Genomic DNA, 23,501 nt, shown 5'->3' on the forward strand with positions numbered 1-23,501 from the left:
TGGGCACAGCTAAAGAGGTCTCCGTGTGTGGTTTGTCCTCGGGTCCTGGGACGAGCCGGTCTCCTTCGCGTGGCTCTGCTTTCGGTCCTAACGCTCGGTTCCTCGCAGCGCCAGCGGCTCCGTGAGCTGCTCATCCGCCAGCAGATCCAACGCAACAGCCTGCGGCAGGAGAAGGAGAGCGCGGCGGCTGCTGCCACCTCCTCGCCGGCCGCCTGGGCCCCCGAGGCCGGCAGCCAGGGCTTCGAGCTGAGCCGGGGCATGGCTCCCTACCAGCCGGCACAGGTAGGGCTCGGGGGGACGGCTCTGCTGGCGGCCGGGGGTGGATGGAGGGGGGTGACGCTGTGTCCTTCTCTTCCAGGACAAGAGTCTGCTTGGGACGCTGGCCACCGCGGCCGGTGCCGGGAAGGTGCCGGGCTCCGTCATGGTGCAGGCAGCGTTTGCGCAGGACGAGCGGCTCTCCAGGCCCCCGCCGGCAGCCACGCCGTCCGCCCTGGACATCAACGGGAGGTGAGCACCGAGCAGCAGGGCGGTGCGCTCGCCGCGGCCGGTGAGAAGCGAGCTGGGGGGCTGCGTCCCCCCTGGCTCCTGCTTCTGGGGATCACCCGCGGGACGGGGTGGCTGTGGTTTTGCCGGGTGCCTGGTGCGGTCCGAGGGGGTTGGGGCACCCCAGGGTCCTGCGCGTGGTGTGTCGTGGCCGCGGCAGTGCCGAGCTGGTTCCGACACTGCGGTATCTTGCAGGGCGGCGGTGGGGCCCCCCCAGGCCTTCTACCCCCGCGGCGTGTTCCCGGCGCCGTCCCCGCAGCAGCACCTCTGGCAGCAGCAGCAGCAGGCGGCCGCGGCTCTGCGGCTCCCGGTCACCTCCCGCTTCGCCCCGCCGGCCGCCGGCACCCCCGTGGGCAGCCTCGGCACCCGTCTGCCGGCGCCCGCCGAGACCGTGCCCGCCTCGCCCGCCGCCCTGGGCGCTCCCTTCATCGAGCTCCGGCACAACGTGCAGAAGGGACCCGGGGGGGTCATGGGCTCCCCCTTCGCCCCCCAGGCACCCCGGCCCCGCTTTTTCCTGCCTGGGGAGGAGGGCACCCCCCAGGCTCTCTGCCCCCCCGTCGTGCCCATGCAGGCGCTCCCGGCCCCGGCGCTGCAGCCCCAGAAGTTGCCGGTGCCGCCCGCCTCCCCGCAGGGAGCCGAGATGGGCAACAGCCACCACCAGCCTCCCGGCAAAGCAGCCGCCCCCCCGCCGCTGCCGGCCCCCAGCCTGGAGCTGCAGCACGTCCCCCCCCGCCCGCTGTCCTCCGGCTCTGCTCTCCACACCGAGGGACCCAAGGATGGCCCCGCGCCGGACCCTGCGCCGGCTCCGGCCCCGGGGAAGAGCCATCTGAGCCTGGAGGGGGGACGTCTGCCCTGCGAGGTGCCGGTGGAGCCCGATTTGGACGATGACTTCGGCTCCCACAAGGACCTGGAAGACGATGATGATTTGGCCAATCTGAGCCTGGATCCGGACGTGGCTAAAGGGGACGATGACTTGGACAACCTGGACAGCCTGGAAACGGCGGATCCCCACCTCGACGACCTGCTGAACGGCGACGAGTTCGATCTGCTGGCCTACACCGATCCCGAGCTGGACACCGGCGACAAGAAGGACATTTTCAACGAGCACCTTCGCCTGGTCGAGTCCGCCAACGAAAAAGCCGAGCGTGAAGCCCAGCTCAAGACGGAGCCACCGGCACCCAGCTTGAAGCTCCCTGACCCTGGGGACAACAAAGACGCGGCCCCGTCCACGGAGGACCAGGAGGTGCCCAAGGAAGGGCTGGTGCCCGGGGTGGGCTTGGGACCTGCTCCCTGCCCGACGGGCGCCGCGCTGGTGCCCGACCCGGCTTTCAAGGCGCAGGGTACGGAGGCGAAGGCGGGCTCGCTGCCCACCGACGTCAAGCCCAAGCTGGAGGACGGCTGCCTGAAGACCTCTCCCTGCCAGTTCACTGCCGCTGGCCCCGAGCGGCTCCCGGCGGCCGTCAAGTCGGAGGCCCTGCAGGGCGCGGATAAGATCTCTGCCTCGCTGGGGCTGAGCCTCAAGTCTGGCCAGACCCTCCTGAGCCCCGGTGCTGGCCCGGCGCACCTCGGCTTGACTCACTTCGCTAACAGCAGCCACACCGGCGTCCCCGCGCTGGAGAAGGACCCCTACGCCGGCCCCGGCCGCGGGCTGGCCCCTGCCCAGCTGGGCAGCCAGAGCAACCCCTTGCTGGAGAAGTTCGAGCTGGATGGTGGAGCCCTGGGCCTGGGCAGTGCCCGGCACTCGCCAGCTGATGACCTGGACAAGATGGAGAGCTCGCTGGTGGCCAGCGAGCTGCCGCTGCTGATCGAGGACCTGCTGGAGCACGAGAAGAAGGAGCTGCAGAAGAAGCAGCAAATGTCAGCCCACCTGCCCCGGGGCACCCCCCATCTCCCGGCCCCAGGGCACCCCATGCTGCATACGGCAGCGGCCGGGCAGCCCCCCGAGGGGCAGCCGCCCCGCCTGGGCACCCCACAGACCCCCCTCCAGCTGGGGCTGGTGGCCCGGCCGCCACTGATGCCCCCGCAGCCATCCCGGCTCGGCACGCCGCAGCAGGGCCCGGCGCTGGCCCCCCATATGGGCATGGCCCCCGGGCAGCCCCACGTGCTGGCAGCCCCCCACGGCGTGCAGGTGGCCCTGGCGCAGCCGCAGCAGAGCCAGCAGCAGGTGCTGGTGCAGAAGCCGATGGCCGGGGTGCAGCCGCCTGCCCTGGGCCTGAAGCCCCCCCAGCTCGTCATGCAGCAGCAGTTGGCCAACAGTTTCTTCCCGGACACAGGTAGGGGCTGTGGGCGGTTGTTTTGGGGGGATGGGGGGCCCTTTTTGGCTGGGGGGCGTAGGGCTGGAGGCTCTGCAGCACCGTCCACTGACTCTCTCTTGGCAGACCTGGACAAGTTTGCGGCCGACGACATCATGGACCCCATTGCCAAGGCCAAGATGGTGGCACTGAAGGGCATCAAGAAGGTGATGGCTCAGGGCAGCATCGGGGTGGCCCCAGGCATGAGCAGGTAAGGGGCACAGCGGGCCGGGGGGCACGGCCTGAGGCGGGCTGGGTGCCTCGGCTCCGGCTCATCCCTCCTCTCTGCGTGTCCCCCCCCCCAAAGGCAACAGGTTTCTCTGCTGGCCCAGCGGCTCTCGGGGGGCCCGGCCGTCTCCGAGATGCAGAATCACTTGCTGGGAGGCAGCGGGCAGGTGAGTGGGGTGTCTGGGTGGGGTGGGGGTCCCCGTGGGGCTGCCTGCCTTGGCCCTCAGGACTTTGCTGGGCAGGAGCCGCTCTGGGTGGTGGGTTCATGGTCCCCTGGGGAGGTGGGGGCTGTGGGGAGGGGACAGGGGGGTCCCACAGAGGGGAATGGCGCGGTGTATGTCGCCAACGCTCCCCTCTCTGCCAGGAACGGAGCGGCACCGACCCGACGCAGGCTCGCCCCAACCCACCCACCTTCGCGCAGGGCGTCATCAGTGAGTACCGATGCGGCAGACGGGTCGGGGTGGCGCTGGCCTCATCCTGCCCACGCAGGCGGGGCTGAGCGGGGCTGTGGGTGGGCCCGGGTAGCGCTGGGAACCGGGGTCCCCGCTGATCTGAGCCCTCTCCCCGCTCCCGCAGACGAGGCTGACCAGCGGCAGTACGAGGAGTGGCTCTTCCACACGCAGCAGCTCCTGCAGATGCAGCTGAAGGTGCTGGAGGAGCAGATCGGGGCGCACCGCAAGTCGCGCAAAGCCCTCTGCGCCAAGCAGCGCACCGCCAAGAAAGCCGGCCGGGAGTTCCCCGAGGCCGACGCCGAGAAGCTGAAGCTGGTGACCGAGCAGCAGAGCAAGATCCAGAAGCAGCTGGACCAGGTAGGTCTCTGCGAGCGGGCGCCCTGTCCCCGGGGCAAACACCTCGTCCCCAGTGCAAGCGCCGTGCCGTCCCCGGCGCCGACGTCCCCCTGTCCCCGGCAGGTGCGGAAGCAGCAGAAGGAGCACACCAACCTCATGGCCGAGTACCGCAACAAGCAGCAGCAGCACCAGCACCAGGCCTCGGCCGTCATGGCCCTGAGCCCCTCGCAGAGCCCCCGCCTCATGTCCAAGCTCCCCGGGCAGCTGCTCTCGGCGCACGGCGTCCAGCAGCCGGCGGGAGCCGTGGTGGGCGCGCAGGGCCTCGGCCAGCAGCCCGGGCAGCCCGGGGGGCTGCGCCTGCCCCAGGGCGGCGTGTCCATGGCCGTGCAGCCAGGCCTCTCCTTCATGGGCCAGCAAGCCGTGGGGAACGCCCCAGTGCCCGGCACCTCCAACGCCTTCTTCGCTGGGAACCCCGCGCTCCGGGGGCTGGCCACCGACAGCCGCCTGATGCAGGAGAGGCAGCTCCAGAGGATGCAGCTGGCCCAGAAACTGCAGCAGCAGCAGAACATGCTGGGACAAGTGTCGCTGCAGCAGCAGCAGAGCGTGATGGGACAGGCGTCCATGCAGCAGCCAGGGGCGATGGGACAGGCGTCCATGCAGCAGCAGAGCGTGATGGCGCAAGCGTCCATGCAGCAATCAGGCGTGATGGGACAGGCGTCCATGCCGCAGCCAGGGGTGATGGGACAGGCATCCATGCAGCAGCAAAGCGTGATGGGACAGACGTCGATGCAGCAGCCAGGGGTGATGGGACAGGCGTCCATGCAGCAGCAGAGTGTGATGGGACAGGCGTCAATGCCACAACAGGGTGTGATGGCGCAAGCGTCTATGCAGCAGCCGGGGGTGATGGTGCAGGCGTCAATGCAGCAATCGGGTGTGATGGGTCAGGCGTCCATGCCGCAGCCGGGTGTCATGGCACAGACCTCGATGCAGCCACAGGGCATCATGGCACAGACACCAATGCAGCAGCCGGGCGTCATGGGACAAGCTTCGATGCAGCAGCCGGGCGCTATGGGACAAGCTTCGATGCAGCAGCAGGCAGTCATGGCCCAGACGTCCATGCAGCAGCCGGGCGCCATGGGACAAGCGTCCATGCAGCAGCCTGGCATGCTGGGCCAAGGCTCGATGCAGCCGGCAGCCATGGTGGGGCAGCCCGGCTTGCTGGGACAGCAGCAGCCGGCGCCGGCGCCGCAGCCGGGCGCGGTGGGGCAGCCCATGGTGCCGAAGCAGCCGGGGCTGATGGGCAGCCAGCAGAGTCTGCTGGTGCAGCAGCTCTCGCCCCAGCAGCAGCCGGGCATGCTGGGCCACGCGCAGGCACCGGGGCTGCAGCACCCGGCGGTGCTGGGCCACCCCCAGCCCCAACGCCAGGTCCTCCTGGCCCCCCACCAGCAGCGGGTGCTGGGCTCGCCCCAGCTGGCGCCGCAGACCCCGGGGATGCTCGGCCACCGGCTCATCCTCTCCCAGCAGCTGGGACAGTCCCGGGCGCTGCTGGCCCCGCAGCAGCAGAACTCGGCGGCCACGCAGCTGGGCCAGGGGCAGCCCTCGATCCAGCACTTTCCGCAGCACGGGGCGGTGGGCCAGGCCTCCTCTGTGCTGCACCTGAGTCAGGGAATGCAGCCGGCCCCGGTGGTCCTGGCTGCCAAGGACCAGCCCGGAGGGGCGGACGGCAGCGCCCTGCCCGCCGAGGGCAGCGAGAGCGGGGGGCAGCTGCACGGGGGCCCCCAGGAGCAGCAGGGAGCCCTCAACCCCCCGGGTCTGGGTGGCCCGGAGCCCCCGTCCCCCAAGCACCAGGCAGAGCTGGGGCAGAGCCAGCAGCTCCTCTTGGCTTCCCCGCAGCCCGGGGTCCTGGGCTCGCAGCCGGCGCTGCGGGCAGCCCCCGTGCAGCCGGGCCCCCTGCTTGCCCCGCCGCTGCAGACCCCCGCGGCCGCCCGCCCGGAGCTGTCGCAGCAGCACGGGGACGCTGCCGGGGTGGCCGAACCGCCGCTGGGCTGCGGGACGGGCCAGGCGCAGGGCATGGTGCTGCCGCAGGCGCCGCGGCCGGCGGAGCAGCCGGGCAAGGGGCTGCAGGGCTCGCTGCAGGGCTCGCTGCAGGGCTCGCTGCAGGGCCAGCCGCAGCCGCCGCGGCTCCAGAGCCCCGGGCAGCACAAAGCGGGGCTGGGGGTGCCATCGCCGGGCACGGCCGCTCTGCCCCCCAGCCTCCTGGGGCAGGTGCCGGGGCCGGTGATGGGCCAGATCCGAGCACAGCTCCAGGGCGTCCTGGCCAAGAACCCGCAGCTGCGGCACCTGACGCCGCAGCAGCAGCAGCAGCTCCAGGCCCTCCTGGTGCAGCGGCACCAGCAGAGTTTGCTGCAGCAGAGCCAGGCGCTCCGGCCCCCCGGCCCCTTCCCCGGGCAGGCCCCGGACCACGGCTCCCCGGTCCCTGTGGCCCGCCAGCCCCCTCGCCCGCTGGGACCCCTCTTCCAGCCGCGGCCGGGCGCCCTGGCAGAGGCGCAGACCGGCTTTGCCTCCGAGCAGGGGCGAGCGCTGCCGGGACAGCCCCCGCAGCAGCCCCTGGCCGAGCTGGTGCAGGCAGCCCTGGCTGCCCGCGGCCCCCAGCCCGGCCTCGTCCGGCTCCCCACGCCACCGACCCCCTCGCCCCTGGGCTGCGCGCCCCAGCACCTGGCCAGCCCTGAGCAGAGCCCCCAAGAGCCAAAGAAGACGTCGCCGGGGGTCCCGGCCTCGGCCCCCAGCCCCACGGCGCCAGCGGAGCAGGGGCTGACGCCCACACCGAGTGACGCTCTCCCTGACCCGGCACACGGCCCCTGGGACTCCGAGGCGCCCGGTGCAGACCCAGCCGACCCCAGCGAGACCCACGTCAACGGGGCTGTGCCAGAGGGGCCCCCCACGGCTGGTGAAACCCCCCAGGTGTTGGTGAAGCAGGAGCCGAAGGAGGAGGCGGCGGCGGTGGCACAGTGTGAGCTGGACGGAGACGAGGTGTCGAAGCCGGAGGCCAACGGGGACCCCGGGACCGGCCAACCCAACAGCCTGCTGGCACCGGGCAGCCGCCCCGACGCCGGGCACCTCCTGCTGCAGAAGCTGCTGCGGGCCAAGAACGTGCAGCTCTCGGCGCAGAGCCCCGGCGAGCTCAACGGGCACACGGAGAGCCGGGGTGCCGGGACGGAGCTGCGGCCGCAGCCGGTGCTGCTGGGCCGGGAGGTGAGCGCGGTGCTGCGGGGCGGGACGGTGGGGGTGATGGCCGGGGGGCCGTGCTCGGCACGGCTCCTGCTCCCTCTGCCTCCCCAGGACCCCTCCATCGCCAGGAAGCCGGCGGCCACCAAGCCCAAGCGGGTGCAGAAGGGCAACGAGCGGGTCCCGGCCTCGCGCAAGAAGCTGCGGAAGGATGAGGGGCTGCGCCCCGGCGAGGCCCTCATGAAGCAGCTGAAACAGGTACGGCCGCGGGCTGGGGGGCTAGCGGGGGGCTGCCCGCTGCCCCCAGCCCCTCCTCACCGCTCTGCCCCCAGGAGCTGTCGCTGCTGCCGCTGACGGAGCCGACCATCACGGCTAACTTCAGCCTCTTCGCGCCCTTCGGCAGCAGCCCCATCAACGGGAAGAGCCAGCTGCGGGGCGCCTTCGGCAGCGCCGTGCTCGACAGCGTGCCCGACTACTACTCCCAGCTGCTCACCAAGGTGAGGGGGGGTCGCTCCTCTGTTCCCCCCCTGCCTCCACCCCGGGGTCCTGGGTCCCCCAGCCGTGCTCACCCCGCTGTCCCCACCTAGAACAACCTCAGCAACCCGCCCACGCCGCCCTCCTCGCTGCCCCCCACGCCACCCCCCTCCGTGCAGCAGAAGATGGTGAACGGCGTCACGGCCCCCGAGGAGCTGGGCGAGCAGCCCAAGGACGCCGACCCGGCCCGCGAGCCCCACGGCCAGAAAGGTGAGCGTGGCTGGCGCGGGGGTGGCACGGACCCCCTGCCACCACCCGTTGTCCCCCCCTTGTGACACCCATCCTTTCCCCATGCAGACACGCCGGCCGTGGAGGTGAAGAGCCTGGACCTGCTGGCAGCGCTGCCCACCCCTCCGCACAACCAAACCGAGGATGTCAGGTGAGACCCCCTCCATGGGTGACGCCAGCCCCTCCGTGGGTGACGCCAGCCCCTCCGCGGGTGACGCCAGCCCCTGCGGCCCGTGACACCTCCTTCCCCGCAGGATGGAGAGCGATGACGAGAGCGACTCCCCCGACAGCATCGTCCCCGCCTCGTCCCCCGAGAGCGTGCTGGGCGAGGAGCTGCTCCGCTTCCCCCTGCTCAGCGAGGCCAAGCCGGAGCTGGAGGAGCGCGTGCTGTCCCCCATCATCCCCATCATCCCCCGGGCCAGTATCCCAGGTGGGCTGGGTTGTGCTGGGGGGAGGTATGGACTGGGCAGGGGCAAGGCAAGGCAGGAGGGGGTCGGTGGGGCATACGGACCAGGCAGGAGGGGGTCTGTGGGGTGTAGAGACTGGGCCGGGTCAGGTGGGGCGGGGAGGGGGTCTGCGGGGAGCATAAACCAGGTGGGGAGGGCTCTGCAGCGTGTGGACGGAGCGGGAGGGGGTCCGTGGGTGCGTGGGCTGGTAGGGGTGCGGTGGGGCAGGAGAGGGGTCCTTGGGGAGGGTGGGCTGAGGGGAAGGGGTCCGTGGGGTGTGCTGCACCTGGGCAGCAGAGCCTTGAGCGTGGCCGCGTGGGTCGGGGCTGGGCTGTTCCCGAGGGTCCCCCAGCCGCTCCCCGAGGGTTTCCTGTCGGCGCTGGGTGCTCTGTCCCTGTCCCCACACCCCATGAGATGATGAATTCCCAGCAGCGTTTCTGTAGGGGTCGGGTGCGGCTGGGTGGGCTCACGGGTGGCTGTTGGTGGGGCTGGGTCTGTCCGGCTCTGACCCCCCCCTTTCCCCATGCCAGTGTTCCCCGACACGAAGCCCTATGAGGCTGCAGAGCCCTTCGGGGGCCCCCCCGGGAAGGTGGGGGTGGCAGGCCCGGGCGCCCCGTGGGAGAAGGGCAAGAGCAGCGAGGTCTCCGTTATGCTGACGGTGTCTGCAGCGGCCGCCAAGGTGAGTGAGGGGCCGGGGGGAGGCGAGATGCTTGGGGTCCCCGTGGTGACCTTGCGTGGTGGCGTCCGTGGCCCCGGGCCCATCCCGTCCTCCTCTGGCCCAGAACCTCAACGGGGTGATGGTGGCCATGGCCGAGCTGCTGAGCGTGAAGATCCCCAGCTCCTACGAGGTGCTGTTCCCGGACGGCCCCATGCGAGCGGCCGTGGTCGAGGCCAAGAAGGTGGAGACGGACATGGCTGGTGAGCGTCTGCACCGTCCCCGCGGGCTCCCTCGTGTCCCCAGGCTGGGCTCCCTCATGTCCCTGTGCTGGGCACCCCTTGACGGGCTGTCCCTCTCTGTCAGGGGTGCTCGGTGGCAAGGAGAAGGCGGTGCTGGCCGGGAAGGTGCCGGAGAGCAGCTCCGAGTGGCTGAAGCAGTTCGACGCAGTGCTGCCGGGCTACAGCCTCAAGGGCGAGCTGGACCTCCTGACGCTGCTCAGACAGGTCCGCGGGGTGCGGGGGTCTCCCCGGGGCTGTCACCCTGCGAGGGGGGTGTTCGGGTACCCGTAAGGCTGTGGCTATGCAGGGGTGCAGGAGGGGGCCCTTTGGGACCAAATGTGACCGCGTAGAGAGGTGCGTGGGGGTCCCTGTAGGTCCCCCCATGAGTGCAGGATGGTGCAGGGTGTTTCCTGAGGGACCAAGAGCCCCGTGGAGAGGTGCTGAGCCTCCCAGGACTGCATGGATGGGGCTGGGGGGAGTCTGTGCAGGGCTGGGAGCGCGGTTGGGTGCTGTGGGGTCCCTTGCAGGGCCAAAGACCTCTCCTCAGATTGGGGGTCCCCATCCCTGGGATGCCCTGACCCGTGCCCCCCCCTCCCCGTGCCGCAGGAGAGCCCTGTGCCCGAGAAGACCCTGCACCACTGCTACGTCAACAACGTCTCCAACCTGGACGTGCGGCAGCTCTCCGTCATGCCCCAGGAGCCCTCACCCCCGCTGTCCCCCTCTGTCCCCTCCCCGTCCAGCCCCGCTGAGGCTGCCAGGGTCCCCGACCCCGAGGCGGCCCACGAGGCAGCCCCGGCCCCGCCGTCGCCCCTGCCGCCGGCCCCCTCGCCAGCCCCCCAGGAGGAAGGGGCCGCAGCCCCCCACTCGCCGCCTCGCTTCAAGCCGCGCTCGCGGCCGCCGGAGGACGGGGACGAAGCACGGCCCCGGCTGAAGAAGTGGAAGGGGGTGCGGTGGAAACGGCTGCGCTTCCTCGTCACCATCCAGAAAGGGGGGGCCAAGCGGGACGGCGACAAGGAGATCGCGGAGTTCATCGACAAGCTGGGCACCACCCTGCGCCCCGAAAAAGTGCCGCGGGACCTGCGCAAGTGCTGCTTCTGCCACGAGGAGGGCGACGGGGCCACGGACGGGCCGGCCCGCCTGCTCAACCTGGACCTCGACCTCTGGGTCCACCTGAACTGCGCCCTGTGGTCCACGGAGGTCTACGAGACGCAGGGGGGGGCCCTGATCAACGTGGAGGTGGCCCTGCACCGCGGGCTGCTCACCAAGTGCTCCCTGTGCCAGAAAACCGGCGCCACCAACAGCTGCAACCGCATCCGCTGCCCCAGCGTCTACCACTTCGCCTGCGCCATCCGCGCCAAGTGCATGTTCTTCAAGGACAAGACCATGCTGTGCCCCCTGCACAAGCTGAAGGGCCCCTGCGAGCAGGAGCTGAGCAGCTTCACCGTCTTCCGGCGCGTCTACATCGAACGGGACGAGGTGAAGCAGATCGCCAGCATCATCCAGCGCGGCGAGCGGCTCCACATGTTCCGCGTGGGCGGGCTGGTCTTCCACGCCATCGGGCAGCTCCTGCCGCACCAGATGGCCGACTTCCACAGCGTCACGGCCCTCTACCCCGTGGGCTACGAGGCCACGCGCATCTACTGGAGCCTGCGGACCAACAACCGCCGCTGCTGCTACCGCTGCACCATCTGCGAGAACAACGGCCGCCCCGAGTTCGTCGTCCAGGTCATCGAGCAGGGCCTGGAGGATCTGGTCTTCTCCGACTCCTCGCCGCAGGGTAAGGGAGCTGCGGGCGCCGGGACGCTGCCTTCCTCCACCCCCTGTCCCGCTGCGGGGCGAGGAGGAAGGTGATGGGAGGTCCCGCGGTGGCTCGGGGTGGGGGTCCTGCCCGGCTCCAACCCTCCCTTCCCGCGGCAGCCGTCTGGAACCGGATCATCGAGCCGGTGGCGATGATGAGGAAGGAAGCCGACATGCTGCGACTCTTCCCCGAGTACCTGAAGGGCGAGGAGCTCTTCGGCCTCACGGTGCACGCGGTGCTGCGCATCGCCGAGTCGGTAGGTGCTGGGCAGGCGGGGGGGTCTCCTCTCCGCGCCGGGGGCTGGGAGAGGGGCTGGCGGGGCCGGCGCAGCCGCGACGCTGCCGCTCGCCCCACGGCCCCTCCGCTCGCTCCTCGGCAGCTGCCCGGCGTCGAGAGCTGCCAGAACTACCTGTTCCGCTACGGGCGCCATCCGCTGATGGAGCTGCCGCTGATGATCAACCCCACCGGCTGCGCCCGCTCCGAGCCCAAGATCCTCACCCACTACAAGCGGTAAGCGGGGCTGGGGTCCGCCGGGAGAGCCGGCATCCCTGGGGGTCCCGCAGCTCTGACTGCGCTCGCCTCGCCCCGGCAGGCCCCACACCCTCAACAGCACAAGCATGTCCAAGGCCTACCAGAGCACGTTCACGGGCGAGACCAACACGCCCTACAGCAAACAGTTCGTGCACTCCAAGTCCTCCCAGTACCGGCGCCTGAAGACGGAGTGGAAGAACAACGTCTACCTGGCGCGGTCGCGCATCCAGGGGCTGGGGCTCTACGCGGCCAAGGACATCGAGAAGCACACCATGGTCATCGAGTACATCGGCACCATCATCCGCAACGAGGTGGCCAACCGGCGGGAGAAGATCTACGAGGAGCAGGTGGGGCTCGGGTGGGACATGGGGAGCTCGGGTGAGATCTGGGGGGCTCAGGTGGGACACTGGGGGCTCGGGTGGGATGTGAGGAGCTCAGGTGAGACGTGGGAGGCTTGGGTGGGACACAGGGGGCTCAAGTGAGACGTGGGGAGCTCGGGTGAGATCTGGGGGGCTCAGGTGGGACACTGGGGGCTCGGGTGGGATGTGAGGAGCTCAGGTGGGATGTGGGAGGCTTGGGTGGGACACTGGGGGCTTGGGTGGGACCTGAGGGGCTCGGGTGAGACCTGGGGAGTTTGGGTGGGGCACAGGGGGCTCAGGTGAGACGTGGGGCGCTTGGGTGGGACGTGGGGCACTCGGGTGAGACGTGGAGGGCTCGGGTGGGACACTGGGGGCTTGGGTGGGACGTGGGGCGCTCGGGTGGGACGTGGAGGGCTCGGGTGGGACACTGGGGGCTTGGGTGGGACGTGGGGCACTCGGGTGGGACGTGGAGGGCTCGGGTGGGACACTGGGGGCTTGGGTGGGACGTGGGGCGCTCGGGTGGGACGTGGGAGGCATGGGTGCGATGTGAGGAGCTCAGGTGGGACCTGGGGGGCTCGGGTGGGACGTGGGGAGCTCAGGTGAGACATGGGGAGCTCGGGGGGGGCGTGGGGGGGCTCGGGTGAGACGTGGGGAGCTCGGGTGGGACGTGGGAGGCATGGGTGCGATGTGAGGAGCTCAGGTGGGACCTGGGGGGCTCGGGTGGGACGTGGGGAGCTCGGGTGGGACATGGCGGGCTTGGCGTGGCCGCCGCCGCCCTCTTCTCCCCCCAGAACCGCGGCATCTACATGTTCCGCATCAACAACGAGCACGTCATTGACGCCACGCTGACGGGGGGCCCGGCCCGGTGAGCGCGGGGGGGGGCTCCGGGGCGGTGGGACCCCCGCAGAGGGAGCAGCAGCTGTCGGGCTGTCCTGCCCCCAGGGCTGGCACTGACGACCCCCCCCCCACCTCCGTGCCCCCCCCCCCCCCCCCAGGTACATCAACCACTCGTGTGCCCCGAACTGCGTGGCCGAAGTCGTGACCTTCGACAAGGAGGACAAGATCATCATCATCTCCAGCCGGCGCATCCCCAAGGGGGAGGAGGTCAGGCGGGGGGCGGCTGGGGGGGGTCGGGGGGGGCAGGCCCGAGCCGTGGGTGACTCCCCGCTCCCCCCCAGCTCACCTACGACTACCAGTTCGACTTCGAGGACGATCAGCACAAGATCCCCTGCCACTGCGGAGCCTGGAACTGCCGGAAATGGATGAACTAGGCGGGCATGGGGGGGCTGGGGGCCGCGACCCCCCCTCGCAGACCTCGCCCGGACCCGCCGGAGGTGCCGGGGCAGGCGGCGGCCGGGGGGCTCCGGTGGGGAGAGCGGCCGCCGCGGAGCCGCCGGCCCTGCCCGAGCGGGATGGACGGACGGACGGACGGAAGGACTGGCAACTCAGGGTTTTCTTTGCTTCGTCCTGCGAGGAAGAGGAGGGGGGGGTCCTGGCGAGCCCCCCCCGCCCGCCTCCCTCGTGGGGGAGCCACGGGGGAGCAGCGCGGTCCCAGCGGAGCCGGAGCGAGTTCGGAGCCGGCCTGGAGTTTTTTTTTTGGTTTTTTTTTTTTTTTATTTTTATTTTTAAATTTTTTTTTTTTTTTTTTTTTTTTTTAGAAACAAAAAACTAATAATATTCGCTCGCTAATTACCAAGGTAACACAGACTCCTTGAGCTCGACAATCCGGGCTCTGCCCCGTCGCGCCGCGGCGGCAGAGCTGCTCCGGCGCCAGCCCCGGCGAGGCCCCGGCGGACGCGGAGGCTGCGGCACCCCAACCTACCTCATTCGACGCGTTCGATTCCTTTCGGGTTCTTGTCGTCGTCGTCGTCGTTTTTAAATGTGAGCCCCCCCCCGCACCCCCGCATCCCCCCCCCCCCCCCCCATACCCAGGGCGGGGGGGTCTTTCCCTCTTGGGCTCCAGGGGCTACAGCCCCCCCCAGCCCCCCTCTGCGGATGTGGGGGGCAGGGGGGGGCCCTGCGCTCATCCCCCATGGGTGGTCCCAGCGTGCCAAGGACGGGGGGGGCGGCCAGACCCGCTCCCCCAGTGTTGGGGGGCTGGGGTGAGCGGCTGGGGGGCCCCCCTGACGTGCACGCAGCCCCCACGGCTGCCGTCGGCACGGGGAGGGGGAGGAAGGTTATTTATCTATTTATACCTTATATTGTATATATTAGAGGGGGGGGGAGGGGGGCTCTGTGCTCTGCTGGGCTGAGATGGGGGTGCGGGGGCGAGGGGGGGGCTGCGGCGTTTCTAAACCCAAGCTCCAGAAGGGGGGTGGGGGGTCGGGGGGGTCTGGAGCCTCCTGCCAGGCAGGGGTGGCCCTGGGGAGCAAAGCAGCGAGTGGGCATTACACCCCGGGACCCCCCCCGGGCTGCGGACCCCCCCAGGGCTGCAGACCCCCCCCAAGGCTGCGGATCTCCCCCCCCCCCCCCCCCGGGGCCACAGCCTGCCCCCCCCCCCCCAACTTCCTCGGGGTGCTCGGGGTGGGGTCTGGGATCTCAACGCACAAAGCACGGCGTGGGGGGGGGGGTCCTGGGCCCTCGGGGCTGGGGGGGGCCGAAGGGGGTCGGTGCCCCCCCCCCCCCCCATCCCGTCGCGGGGCGGGGGGGGCCGGGATCTCAAAGCTGCTTCCGCAACTCGTCAAAGCTGCAAAAAGGTTTAAGGTAAAGAGGTTTAAAGAAAAAAAAAAAAAAAAGACAAAAAATGGACAAAAAAAAATGATAATAAACCGCGAGGGGGGGCGGGGGCCGGCGAGGGGGGGGGCTCTGCGCGGGCGGGGGGGGCTGTACAGAGCCGGGCCGCCCCCGGCCCCTTCCCCCCCCCCCCCCCCCGGAACCACTGGATGTTATTTTAAAATAAAGCGCGTGAGAAGCCAGGCGGCTGCTCCCTCCCTGGGGGGCTGGGGGGGCCGGGGGGGCCCCGTGTCCCCCCCCGATCCCTTCCTGGGGGGCTGGGGGGTTCCTAGGGGGTCCCAGGGGTCCCGTGTGTCCCCCCCCGATCCCTCCCTGGGGGGCTGGGGGGGGCCGGGGGAGCCGGGTCTGGCACTGGGGTGTCCCCGTGTTCCCCCCCTGTGTTCCCCGCCCTGCTCCTTCCCGGGGGGGCCCAGCCTGGGGCTGGGGTGTCCCTGTGTCCCCCCCCGTGTGTCCCCCCCAGTGTGTCCGTGTCGTACCCCCCCCCCAGCTCCCTCCGCGGGGGCTGGGGGGGCTGGCGCTGGGGTGTCAACGTGTCCCGTGGAACCCCCCCCCCGTGTCCCCCCCGCCCTCTCCCGGGGGTCTCTGGGCCCCTCGGGGTCCCCAGCATGGGGCCTCCCCTCCCCCCCCGGGTTATGACGCCCCCCCCCCCCATCGCCCCCAGGGGACCCCGAGCTGTCGCCTCCCCTCGCGGAGACCCCCGTGTCGTGCCCCCCCCCCCCCGGCCTGGCCCGGCCCGGCCCGGCCGCCGTGACCCGGCGGGAGGGGTGAAAGGTCGCCCTGCGGTCACAAGTCACGCGGGGCCGCGCGCTTCCGGTCACGTGGGAGGTGCTGGCGGAAGTGGGTGCCAGGAGCCGGGCGGAAGTGAGGCGGCGGCGGCGGCGGGACGGAGCGGAGCGGGGGCTATGGAGGAGGTGGGGGGGCGGCGGCGGGGCCTGGCCCGGGCGGGGGGGCCGGGGGGGGGCACGGGGCTGACGGGACCCCCGCGTCTGCCCGCAGAGTCCCGGCCCCGGCCCCGGCCCCGGCCCGGCCGCAGAGAGCCCGGCGGAGCTGAGCCCCCCGGGGCTGGCAGGTGACACCGGGAGCGGCCGGGCGGGGGGGACCGGGAGATGCCGCGGAGGTTCGGGTGTCCCGGGGTCTGCGGCGGCCTCGGGGGTCCCCGCCCGCGGGCCTGGAGCGTCCCGGGGCGCCGGGGTTTGGGGGGTCACGGGGTGGGGGCGTCCCGGGGCGCCGGGGCGGGATGTCCCCGGTTCTGGGGGATCGTGGGGGGTCCCAGGGTGGGGGGTCCCAGGGCGCTGGGGCTGGATATCCCTGGTTCTGGGGGGTCCCGAGGTTTGAGGGGTCCCAGGGCGCTGGGGTGGGATATCCCTGGTTCTGGGGGGTCCCGGGGTTTGGGGGGTCCCGGGGGTCCCAGGTCGTCAGATGTCCGAGGGTTTGAGGGGTGCCAGAGCCCCAGGGTCTGCGGGGTCCCGGGGCTGGGATGTCCCAGGATTTTGGGGGGTCCCGGGTTTGCACGTTTTGGGGTGTCCCAGGGCCCCGGGGTGGGGGTGTCCCAGGTTCTGGAGTGCTTGCGGGTTTGGGGAGTCCTGGAACCCCAGGGTTTGGGGGTCCCAGGGCCCCAGGGAAGGATTTTGCAGGTTCTGGGGTGCCTGCGGGTTTGGGGGGTCCTGGAGCCCCGAGGTTTGGGGGTCCCAGGGCAGGATCTCCCAGATTCTGGGGTGTCTGCGGGTTTGAGGGGTCCTGGAGCTCGAGGTTTGGGGGTCCCAGGGCCCCAGGGTGGGCGCCTGACGCTGCGGGGCTGCAGGGGAGCCCCACCATGGCGCCTACACCGCCTTCATGAAGTCGCACCGCTGCTACGACCTGATCCCCACCAGCTCCAAGCTCGTCGTCTTCGACACCTCCCTGCAGGTGGGGGGGGCCGGGGGGGGTCTCCACTGGGCCCAGGAGGCAGGGCTGGGGCTGAGGGCCGCTCTCAGGGCTGGTCGCCCACCCCATCGAGGTCCTGTGTGCCGCAGCGGAGGGACGTGGGCTGCTGGGGGGTGCCTGCTCCCCCATGACGTCCCCTCTGTCCCCCCCGCCATGATGTGTCCCCCCCTGTGCCGTACCCCGTGTCCCCGGCCGCAGGTGAAGAAGGCTTTCTTCGCGCTCGTCACCAACGGTGTGCGGGCCGCCCCGCTGTGGGACAGCAAGACGCAAAGCTTCGTGGGTGAGTGAGCAGGGGTGGGGGGGGGTCCCCGGGGGGGGGGAGGGCTGGCGGGAGCCCCCCTCACCCTGCCCGCCCCCCCCCCAGGCATGCTGACCATCACCGACTTCATCAACATCCTGCACCGCTACTACAAATCGCCGATGGTGAGAGCCGGGGTGGGGGGGGCTGCAGGGCTGGACCCCCGCCCGCCCCACGCGCGGCCGCGCTGAGACCCTCCCTCTCCTCGCGCCCAGGTGCAGATCTATGAGCTGGAGGAGCACAAGATAGAGACGTGGCGAGGTGAGGGGGGGTCGCCGCCGCCCGCCTGGGGCACCCGCAGCCCCTCGGCTCTGCCCCCCGGGTGCCTGTGGCGCTGCCGGCCCCCCCAGCGTGTCCCCCCCCTCGCAGAGGTCTACCTGCAGGACTCCTTCAAGCCGCTGGTCTGCATCTCCCCCAACGCCAGGTACCCCGCGCTGCGGGGAGGGCGGCACGGCGGGCGGCAGCACCCTGGGGTGCGAGGCGGGGGGGTCCGGGCGAGCCCCAATCCCCCCCCCCCTCACGTCTCTCCCTTCCTCCCCGCAGCCTCTTCGACGCCGTCGCCTCCCTGATCCGCCACAAGATCCACCGCCTGCCGGTCATCGACCCGGCCTCGGGGAACACGCTCTACATCCTCACCCACAAACGCATCCTCAAGTTCCTCAAGCTCTTCGTACGTCTCGGCCCGCGCGGCACCGGAACAGCGCGGTGCGGGTGCTGGGGGGGGGGATCCCCGGGTCGCTATGCGGACCCCGCCGCTGCCCGGGGGTCCGCACCCAGCGCTCTCTGCTTTCCCTCCCAGGACTGCGGCCCGGGCCCCCCCCCGCGAGCCGGAGCCGGCGGCGGTGTCAGCACTGTCCCCCCCCTCCCCGTCCCCCGCAGATCGCGGAGGTCCCCAAGCCCGAGTTCATGGCCAAGACGCTGGCGGAGCTGCGCATCGGCACCTACCGCGACATCGCCGTCGTGCGGCCCAGCACCCCCATCTACGTGGCGCTGGGCATCTTCGTGCAGCACCGCGTCTCTGCGCTGCCGGTCGTCGATGAGGCGGGTAAAGGACGCGGCGCGGCGCGTGCCGGGGGGTCCCCACGCCGCCGGCGCGGGGTCCGTGTCCCCACGGTGTGCCGGGACCACCCGGCGCCTCTCCCAGCCCCGTCCCTCCCTCCCCAGGGCGGGTGGTGGACATCTACTCCAAATTCGACGTGATTGTGAGTACCGGGGCGGGGGAGTGGGGGGGTTGTGGGGTGGGGATGGGGCTGCGGGGGTCCCGGCGGGGTCCCCACCGCCTGTCCCCACCCCAGAACCTGGCGGCGGAGAAGACCTACAACAACCTGGACGTGACGGTGACGCGGGCGCTGCGGCACCGCTCCCACTACTTCGAGGGCGTCCTCAAGTGCTACCGGCACGAGACGCTGGAAGCCATCATCAACCGCCTGGTCGAGGCCGAGGTACGGGGGGGGGGGGCCCCCCCTGGGGGTGCTGGGGGGTGGGCGGGGGGGTCCCCGCGCCGGCCTCAGCCCCCCCGTCTGCCCCCCAGGTTCACCGGCTGGTGGTGGTGGACGAGAGCGACGTGGTCGAGGGGATCGTCTCCCTCTCGGACATCCTGCAAGCCCTGGTGCTCCCGCAGGGGCCGTGAGGCGGGGGCGGGGTCCGGCCCCCCCGGTGCCCCCCACCTGCCTCTCCTGCCCCCCCCCCCCGGCTGGCGGGGATGGCCAGGACAGGCCCCCCCGCCACTCACCAGCAGCCTTCAGCAATAACCCCCCACTGTGGGGCAACCCCCCGACACCCCACGCCTCCCCAGGGGGGCTCCCCCCACGCCATCCCCCCCCAAGGCTGTGTTTGGGGGTGGGGGTGGGGCATCCCCGACCCCTCCCCCCGGGGTGCAGGGCCAGGTTCAGCCACCCCCAGGCCAGGGCCCTTCCCTCTGCGGACCCCCGCCCCGCGCCCGCTTTGGATCGCCGCTTCGGCTCCGTGCGGCCCCCCCGGCCACGTCTGCCCCCGCCACCGCTTCGTGGGGGGGCGAGAAACCACGAATAAACACGGACCTGGCACCGAGCCGGCCTCGCCGTGGGGTGCGTGGGGGGCAGCGAGGGAGGGGGTGCCCGGAGAGGGGGTCCGGCTCCCCCCCCCGTGGGACGGGGGGAATCTGCTGAGCTCGCCCGTGCCCTAAATCCCTGTTTGTTCCGCCGGTGGCTTTGCTAAAAGGCTGGGATTGGGACGGGGACGCGGCGGGACGCGGGGTGTCGGGGCGGGGGTCCCCGTGGGGTGCTGGGGGGGGGTCTCCCACAGCCCAGCCGCCCGGGTTCGCTGCCAGTGCCGCGGGGGGAGGCGCGAGGCCCGGCCGTGCTGAGCGCGGCACATTCCGGGCCGGGGGGGAGGCCGGGACGCGGCCCCTGCCGCCAGCTCCCACCGGCACCGGGGTCCGGCACGGGCTGCGCTGCGAGGTGAGAGCGGGCTGGGTGCTGGGGGGGTCCGGGGGGGCCCGGTGCTGTACCGGGGCTCGGTGCCGTTGCCATGCCGCCGCCGGAGAGGGTTGCTAAGCTCCGCGCCGAGCCCGCGTGGGCTGCAGCGCTCGGTGCCAAACCCGGCATCGCCTCGCGTTGTCGCAGGGGGGGGAAGGGATCCCGGGGGGGGGGACCCACACACACACACGGGACCCCCCGAGCCGTGGGGACGCCCGCTGCGCCGCGTGGCCTCGGGCCTGGCGTTGCCGCCAGCCGGGGCGCGGGGGTCCGCGGTGCCGCACGTGGGACGGGTGGGCGCGAGGCCCCGGCGAGCGGGCAGCAGTGGGACCCCCCCCCCCCCCCCCCCCCCGGTACCGGGGACCCCCAGGGCCATGCCGGGGGGGCCGGAGCGGGGCGCGGGGCGGCTGCGGATCTGCGAGCGGACCAAGCTGCTGCTGGTGGAGATCGACACGGTGGCCTGTTGCAGCCCGGGCGCCGGCATGGCGGGGGGGGGGCCGGCCCGAGCCCCCCTGGACCTACCGCCGCGTCGCCGGGGAGTACGCGTGAGTGGGGACGGGCGGGGTGGGGGGCCCTGTCCCCCAGCACCCCCTCCCCGGGGTGGGGGTCCCTCCGCCCTGTCCCACAGCACCCCACCCCTGTCCCCCAGCACCCCCTCCCCGGGGTGGGGGACCCTGCGCCCTGTCCCACAGCGCCCCCCCTCCTCTCCCCGGGCCCCCCACCCCGAGCCCCCCAGTCCGAGCCCCCCCATCACGCCCCCCTCTCTCTCTTGCAGGTACCTGGAGCAGCGCTTTGTGGCGGAGCTGGCCCCCCCCTGGCCCCCCGCTCCCCCCCGCCGCCTGCAGGACTTGGCCACCGTGCCCCCCCCTCGCTGCCCCCCAGGACAGCCCCAGGGGAAGGGGGGCTGCGGACCCCGGGGCCGGCACCCACCACCTGCGCCCCGTCCCCCGCTGCCGGGGGGCCGGCCGGGCCCCCCCAGCTACGAGGCCCACATGCAGCGGGCGCAGACGGCCCACGCTCGCCGTGGGGGACCCCCGCCCTACGTCTCGCCCCCCGCCTACGACGCTCCCCACCACACGCTGCAGCTCCGGCCCCCCCGGGGACCGCGCAGCCCCCCCCCGGCACCCCGGGGCCGGGGGGCTGTGCCGGGGGGCAGGAGCCACACGCTGCCCCGGGCAGCCACCGAAACCGGGCACCGGCGACCCCGGGGGGTGCAGGCAGCGGCGGGGGGGTCCGGCATCCCCCGGCAGAGCCAGACGCTGCCCCGGGCGGCGGGGAGCTGGGAGCGGGTCCCGGGGGGCCGGTGGGGGACGGGGGGCCACGTCCTCATTGATGCCACCCGCGTGGTGGTCCGGGCCCAGTACGTGCCCCCCCCGCAGCGGCAGCAGGTCCGCTACGTTGGGGGGTCCTCAGCTCCCCCCGCCCCCCCGGGCAGCCCCCCTGCAGCCCCTGGGGCTGCCCTCCCGCCGGCAGCCCCCTCACCCCCCCGGCAGCCCCCCGCCACCCCCCGCAGCCCGGCGGCTTGGGGGGGTCCCCGTGGGCGGCCCCCTCCCCGTCGGCCGGCACTGTACGCCCAGGCGCTGCGCGAGGCCGTGTCCCGCATCCGGCGTCACACCGCGCCCGACTCCGACTCCGACGCCGAGGGGGGGTCCGGGGGGCTGCGGCGGCGCTGCGGCCGCGACCCCCCCGCCTACAGCAGCAGCAGCAGCAGCCTGGAGAGCACCGGGGCCCCCCCCGCCACCGCCAGCCCCCCCCGGGCCTGAGGGGAGGGGCTTAGCGGGGTGTGGTGTGCTCGGGGCGGGGCTTGGTGGGGTGTGGCACCCTGGGGGAGGGGCTTGGAGGGGTGTGGCCCCCGGTGGGCGGGTCTGGGGGCTGTGCTGACCCCAATAAAGGCCGCGGGATTCCCGCACGCCGCCTCCGCCCTGTGTGTGTGCGTGGTGGGGGGGGGGCCCGGCCCCTCCCCAGGGCCCATCACCCTCCCTGCCCCCCCCCCCCCGCATCCCTGGCTCTGCTCCCCGCACCCCACAGCAGGGACCCTGGCGTCCGGACCCCCCCCGCCATGTTCCCGGGGTCAGCGGGGACCCAGGCATCCGGACCCCCCCGGCACGGTCAGCCGGAGGCGCGTCACGGCGCGGGTGGGACGCGTTCAGCCCCCCCCCCCCCGGGTCCCTGGTAATGAGTGGGTGAGCGCAGCAGCGCTGGCCACCAGCCCCACGTCACGGCCGGGGGGGGGACCCCAGGTGAGTCACCGGGGGGGCCCCGTCCCCCCTCGCGGCCGCCACCTCTTAGTCACGCTGCGGGGGGGGGGGGAGGATCCCCGCGCCCAGAGGAAACCGCAGCAATAACGTGTCCAATTTGCGCGTTATTTAAAACCGGGTCCTCCCCCGCCCCCCTGCGCGACCCTGTCATTATCCCGGTGACACCGGCCGGGAGGTCACGGCGCGGGGACGCCGGCGCAGCGGGGGACCCAGGCGTCCGGGCAGCCCCAGGGCCACGTCACCCCACGCGTCCCCATCCCGCCGCGGGGCCTCGGATGCCCAGCACGGCCCTGGGGTCCCCCCCAGCCCCGAGCCGCGCTGGTGACAGCCCACCACGGCTCGGCGTGGCACGGTGTGGCACGGTGTGGCACGGCACAGCTCGGCGCAGGTTGGCACGGCTCAGTGCTGCCTGGCGCAGCTTGGGGTGACCCAGCACGGCTCGGCACGGCTTGGCGTGACCTGGCGCAGCCTGGCACAGCCCGGCGCGGTTCGGCACGGCCAGGCAGGGCTCAGCATGGCCCAACGCAGCCTGGCACGGCTCGGCACAACCCAGAACAGCTCGGCACAGCCTGGCACGGCTCGACACGACCTATATCAGCTCCGTGTGGCACGGCACGGCTTGGTACAGCCTGGCACGGCTTGGCGCAGTTTGTATCAGCACGGCACAGGCTGTATCAGCTCAGCACGGCCAGGCCCAGCTTGGTACAGCCTGTACCAGCTTGGTGCGGCACGGCACGGCTTGGCACGGCTTGGCACAGCCTGGCATGGCTGAGCACAGCCTGTATCAGCTCGGCATGGCACAGCACGGCTCAGCACAGCTCAGCACGGCTCGGCTCAGCCTGTATCAGCTCAGTGCAGCACGGCACGACCTGGCATGGCCCGGCTCGGCACAGCCTGGCATGGCCCGGCTCGGCTCGGCACAGCCGGTATCGGCTCGGCTCGGCACAGCCCGGGGTGCCTCAGGCGCGGGGGACGGCAGAGTGGCCCTGCCCGTGGGCTCTGAACCTCTCCCGCTCCCAGCCGGGACCCTCCCCCGCTGATCCGGGACCCCCTGCCGCCCCCCGAACCCCGCCGCGGGCCGGGGGGAGCCCACGCTTGTCACCGGGGGGTCCCTCCCGGTACCGGGGACCCCGGCCCGGGGCGCAGTCCCGCCCACGGCCGCCAGGTGTCGCGGGCAGCCGGGGACGCGGGGGGGGGGGCACCGGGGGGTGGCACCGGGGGATCACGGGGGGTCCTGCCCTGCGCGTGGCGGGTCCCAGCCAGGAGCCGGGCGTGGGCACGGCCGCGCAGATGCCGGTGTCCCCGGAGAGCCGTGACCCACACGTGTCACCAGGGCTGGTGGCATCCCCAGAGAGCCATGCTCACGCATGTCACAGTGCTGGCGGTGTCCCCAGAGAGCCGTGCTCATGCGTGTACTGGTCCCAGCAGCATCCCTGGAGAGCCGTGACCCACACGTGTCACCAGGGCTGGTGGCATCTGCAGAGAGCCGTGCTCACGCATGTCACAGTGCTGGCGGTGTCCCCAGAGAGCTGTGCTCATGCGTGTGCTGGTCCCAGCACCATCCCTGGAGAGCTGTGACCCATGCGTGTCACAGTGCTGGCAGCATCCCCAGAGAGCTATGACCCATGTGTGTCACCATTGCTGGTGGCATCTCCAGACAGCCACGCTCACGCGTGTCATGGTGCTGGTGGTGTCCCCAGAGAGCCGTGCTCACACGTGTGCCAGTCCCAGCAGCATCCCCAGAGAACTGTGACCCATATCTGTCACCAGGTCTGGTGGCATCCCCAGACAGCCATGCTCACGCGTGTCACAGTGCTGGTGGCAAGCCCAGAGAGCCGTGCTCACGCCTGTGCCGGTCCCAGCAGCATCCCCAGAGCGCCGCGACCCACGTGCGCAGCCGGCGCTGGCCACGCCACGACCCACGCC

General features: G+C 72.3%; 3 protein-coding genes across 4 annotated transcripts in view; all 3 read left to right on the top strand.

The window, feature by feature from the left end:
• KMT2D (lysine methyltransferase 2D) overlaps positions 1-14,093 on the top strand; it is a 30,160-nt gene extending 16,067 nt beyond the window's left edge. The window contains 23 exon segments of the mRNA XM_075445775.1: positions 109-282; positions 359-507; positions 739-2,816; positions 2,922-3,045; positions 3,142-3,229; positions 3,427-3,493; positions 3,639-3,871; positions 3,974-7,102; positions 7,190-7,333; positions 7,408-7,572; positions 7,663-7,819; positions 7,907-7,988; positions 8,092-8,267; positions 8,814-8,962; positions 9,066-9,201; positions 9,305-9,444; positions 9,826-10,996; positions 11,137-11,273; positions 11,397-11,527; positions 11,610-11,895; positions 12,699-12,772; positions 12,903-13,011; positions 13,086-14,093. Coding sequence (XP_075301890.1) covers positions 109-282; positions 359-507; positions 739-2,816; positions 2,922-3,045; positions 3,142-3,229; positions 3,427-3,493; positions 3,639-3,871; positions 3,974-7,102; positions 7,190-7,333; positions 7,408-7,572; positions 7,663-7,819; positions 7,907-7,988; positions 8,092-8,267; positions 8,814-8,962; positions 9,066-9,201; positions 9,305-9,444; positions 9,826-10,996; positions 11,137-11,273; positions 11,397-11,527; positions 11,610-11,895; positions 12,699-12,772; positions 12,903-13,011; positions 13,086-13,178 — 9,192 coding nt within the window. The 3' untranslated portion in view covers positions 13,179-14,093.
• A 1,381-nt stretch (positions 14,094-15,474) lies between these two features.
• On the top strand, positions 15,475-18,583 carry PRKAG1 (protein kinase AMP-activated non-catalytic subunit gamma 1). 2 transcript variants are annotated; one of them, XM_075445777.1, is made up of 12 exons: positions 15,475-15,551; positions 15,637-15,709; positions 16,442-16,545; positions 16,762-16,843; positions 16,928-16,986; positions 17,077-17,122; positions 17,231-17,285; positions 17,405-17,531; positions 17,741-17,906; positions 18,026-18,063; positions 18,157-18,303; positions 18,393-18,583. In XM_075445777.1, the coding sequence occupies exons 1-12, from the start codon at positions 15,543-15,545 to the stop codon at positions 18,489-18,491; spliced, it is 1,005 nt and encodes a 334-aa protein (XP_075301892.1). In that variant the 5' UTR covers positions 15,475-15,542; the 3' UTR covers positions 18,492-18,583. The 2 variants fall into 2 exon arrangements, with proteins under 2 accessions (XP_075301892.1, XP_075301894.1); XM_075445779.1 differs by lacking the exon at positions 18,393-18,583 and having other exon boundaries at positions 17,661-17,906; positions 18,157-18,248.
• DDN (dendrin) lies at positions 18,564-21,153 on the top strand. The gene is made up of 3 exons (XM_075445776.1): positions 18,564-18,927; positions 19,787-19,862; positions 20,093-21,153. Exons 1-3 carry the CDS (start codon positions 18,564-18,566, stop codon positions 21,078-21,080), a joined length of 1,428 nt encoding a protein of 475 aa, XP_075301891.1. The 3' UTR covers positions 21,081-21,153.
• Positions 21,154-23,501: the final 2,348 nt, after the last annotated feature.

The sequence above is a fragment of the Opisthocomus hoazin genome, chromosome 32 (assembly GCF_030867145.1).
Source record: "Opisthocomus hoazin isolate bOpiHoa1 chromosome 32, bOpiHoa1.hap1, whole genome shotgun sequence".
In the NCBI taxonomy this organism is placed as follows: Eukaryota; Metazoa; Chordata; class Aves; order Opisthocomiformes; family Opisthocomidae; genus Opisthocomus; species Opisthocomus hoazin.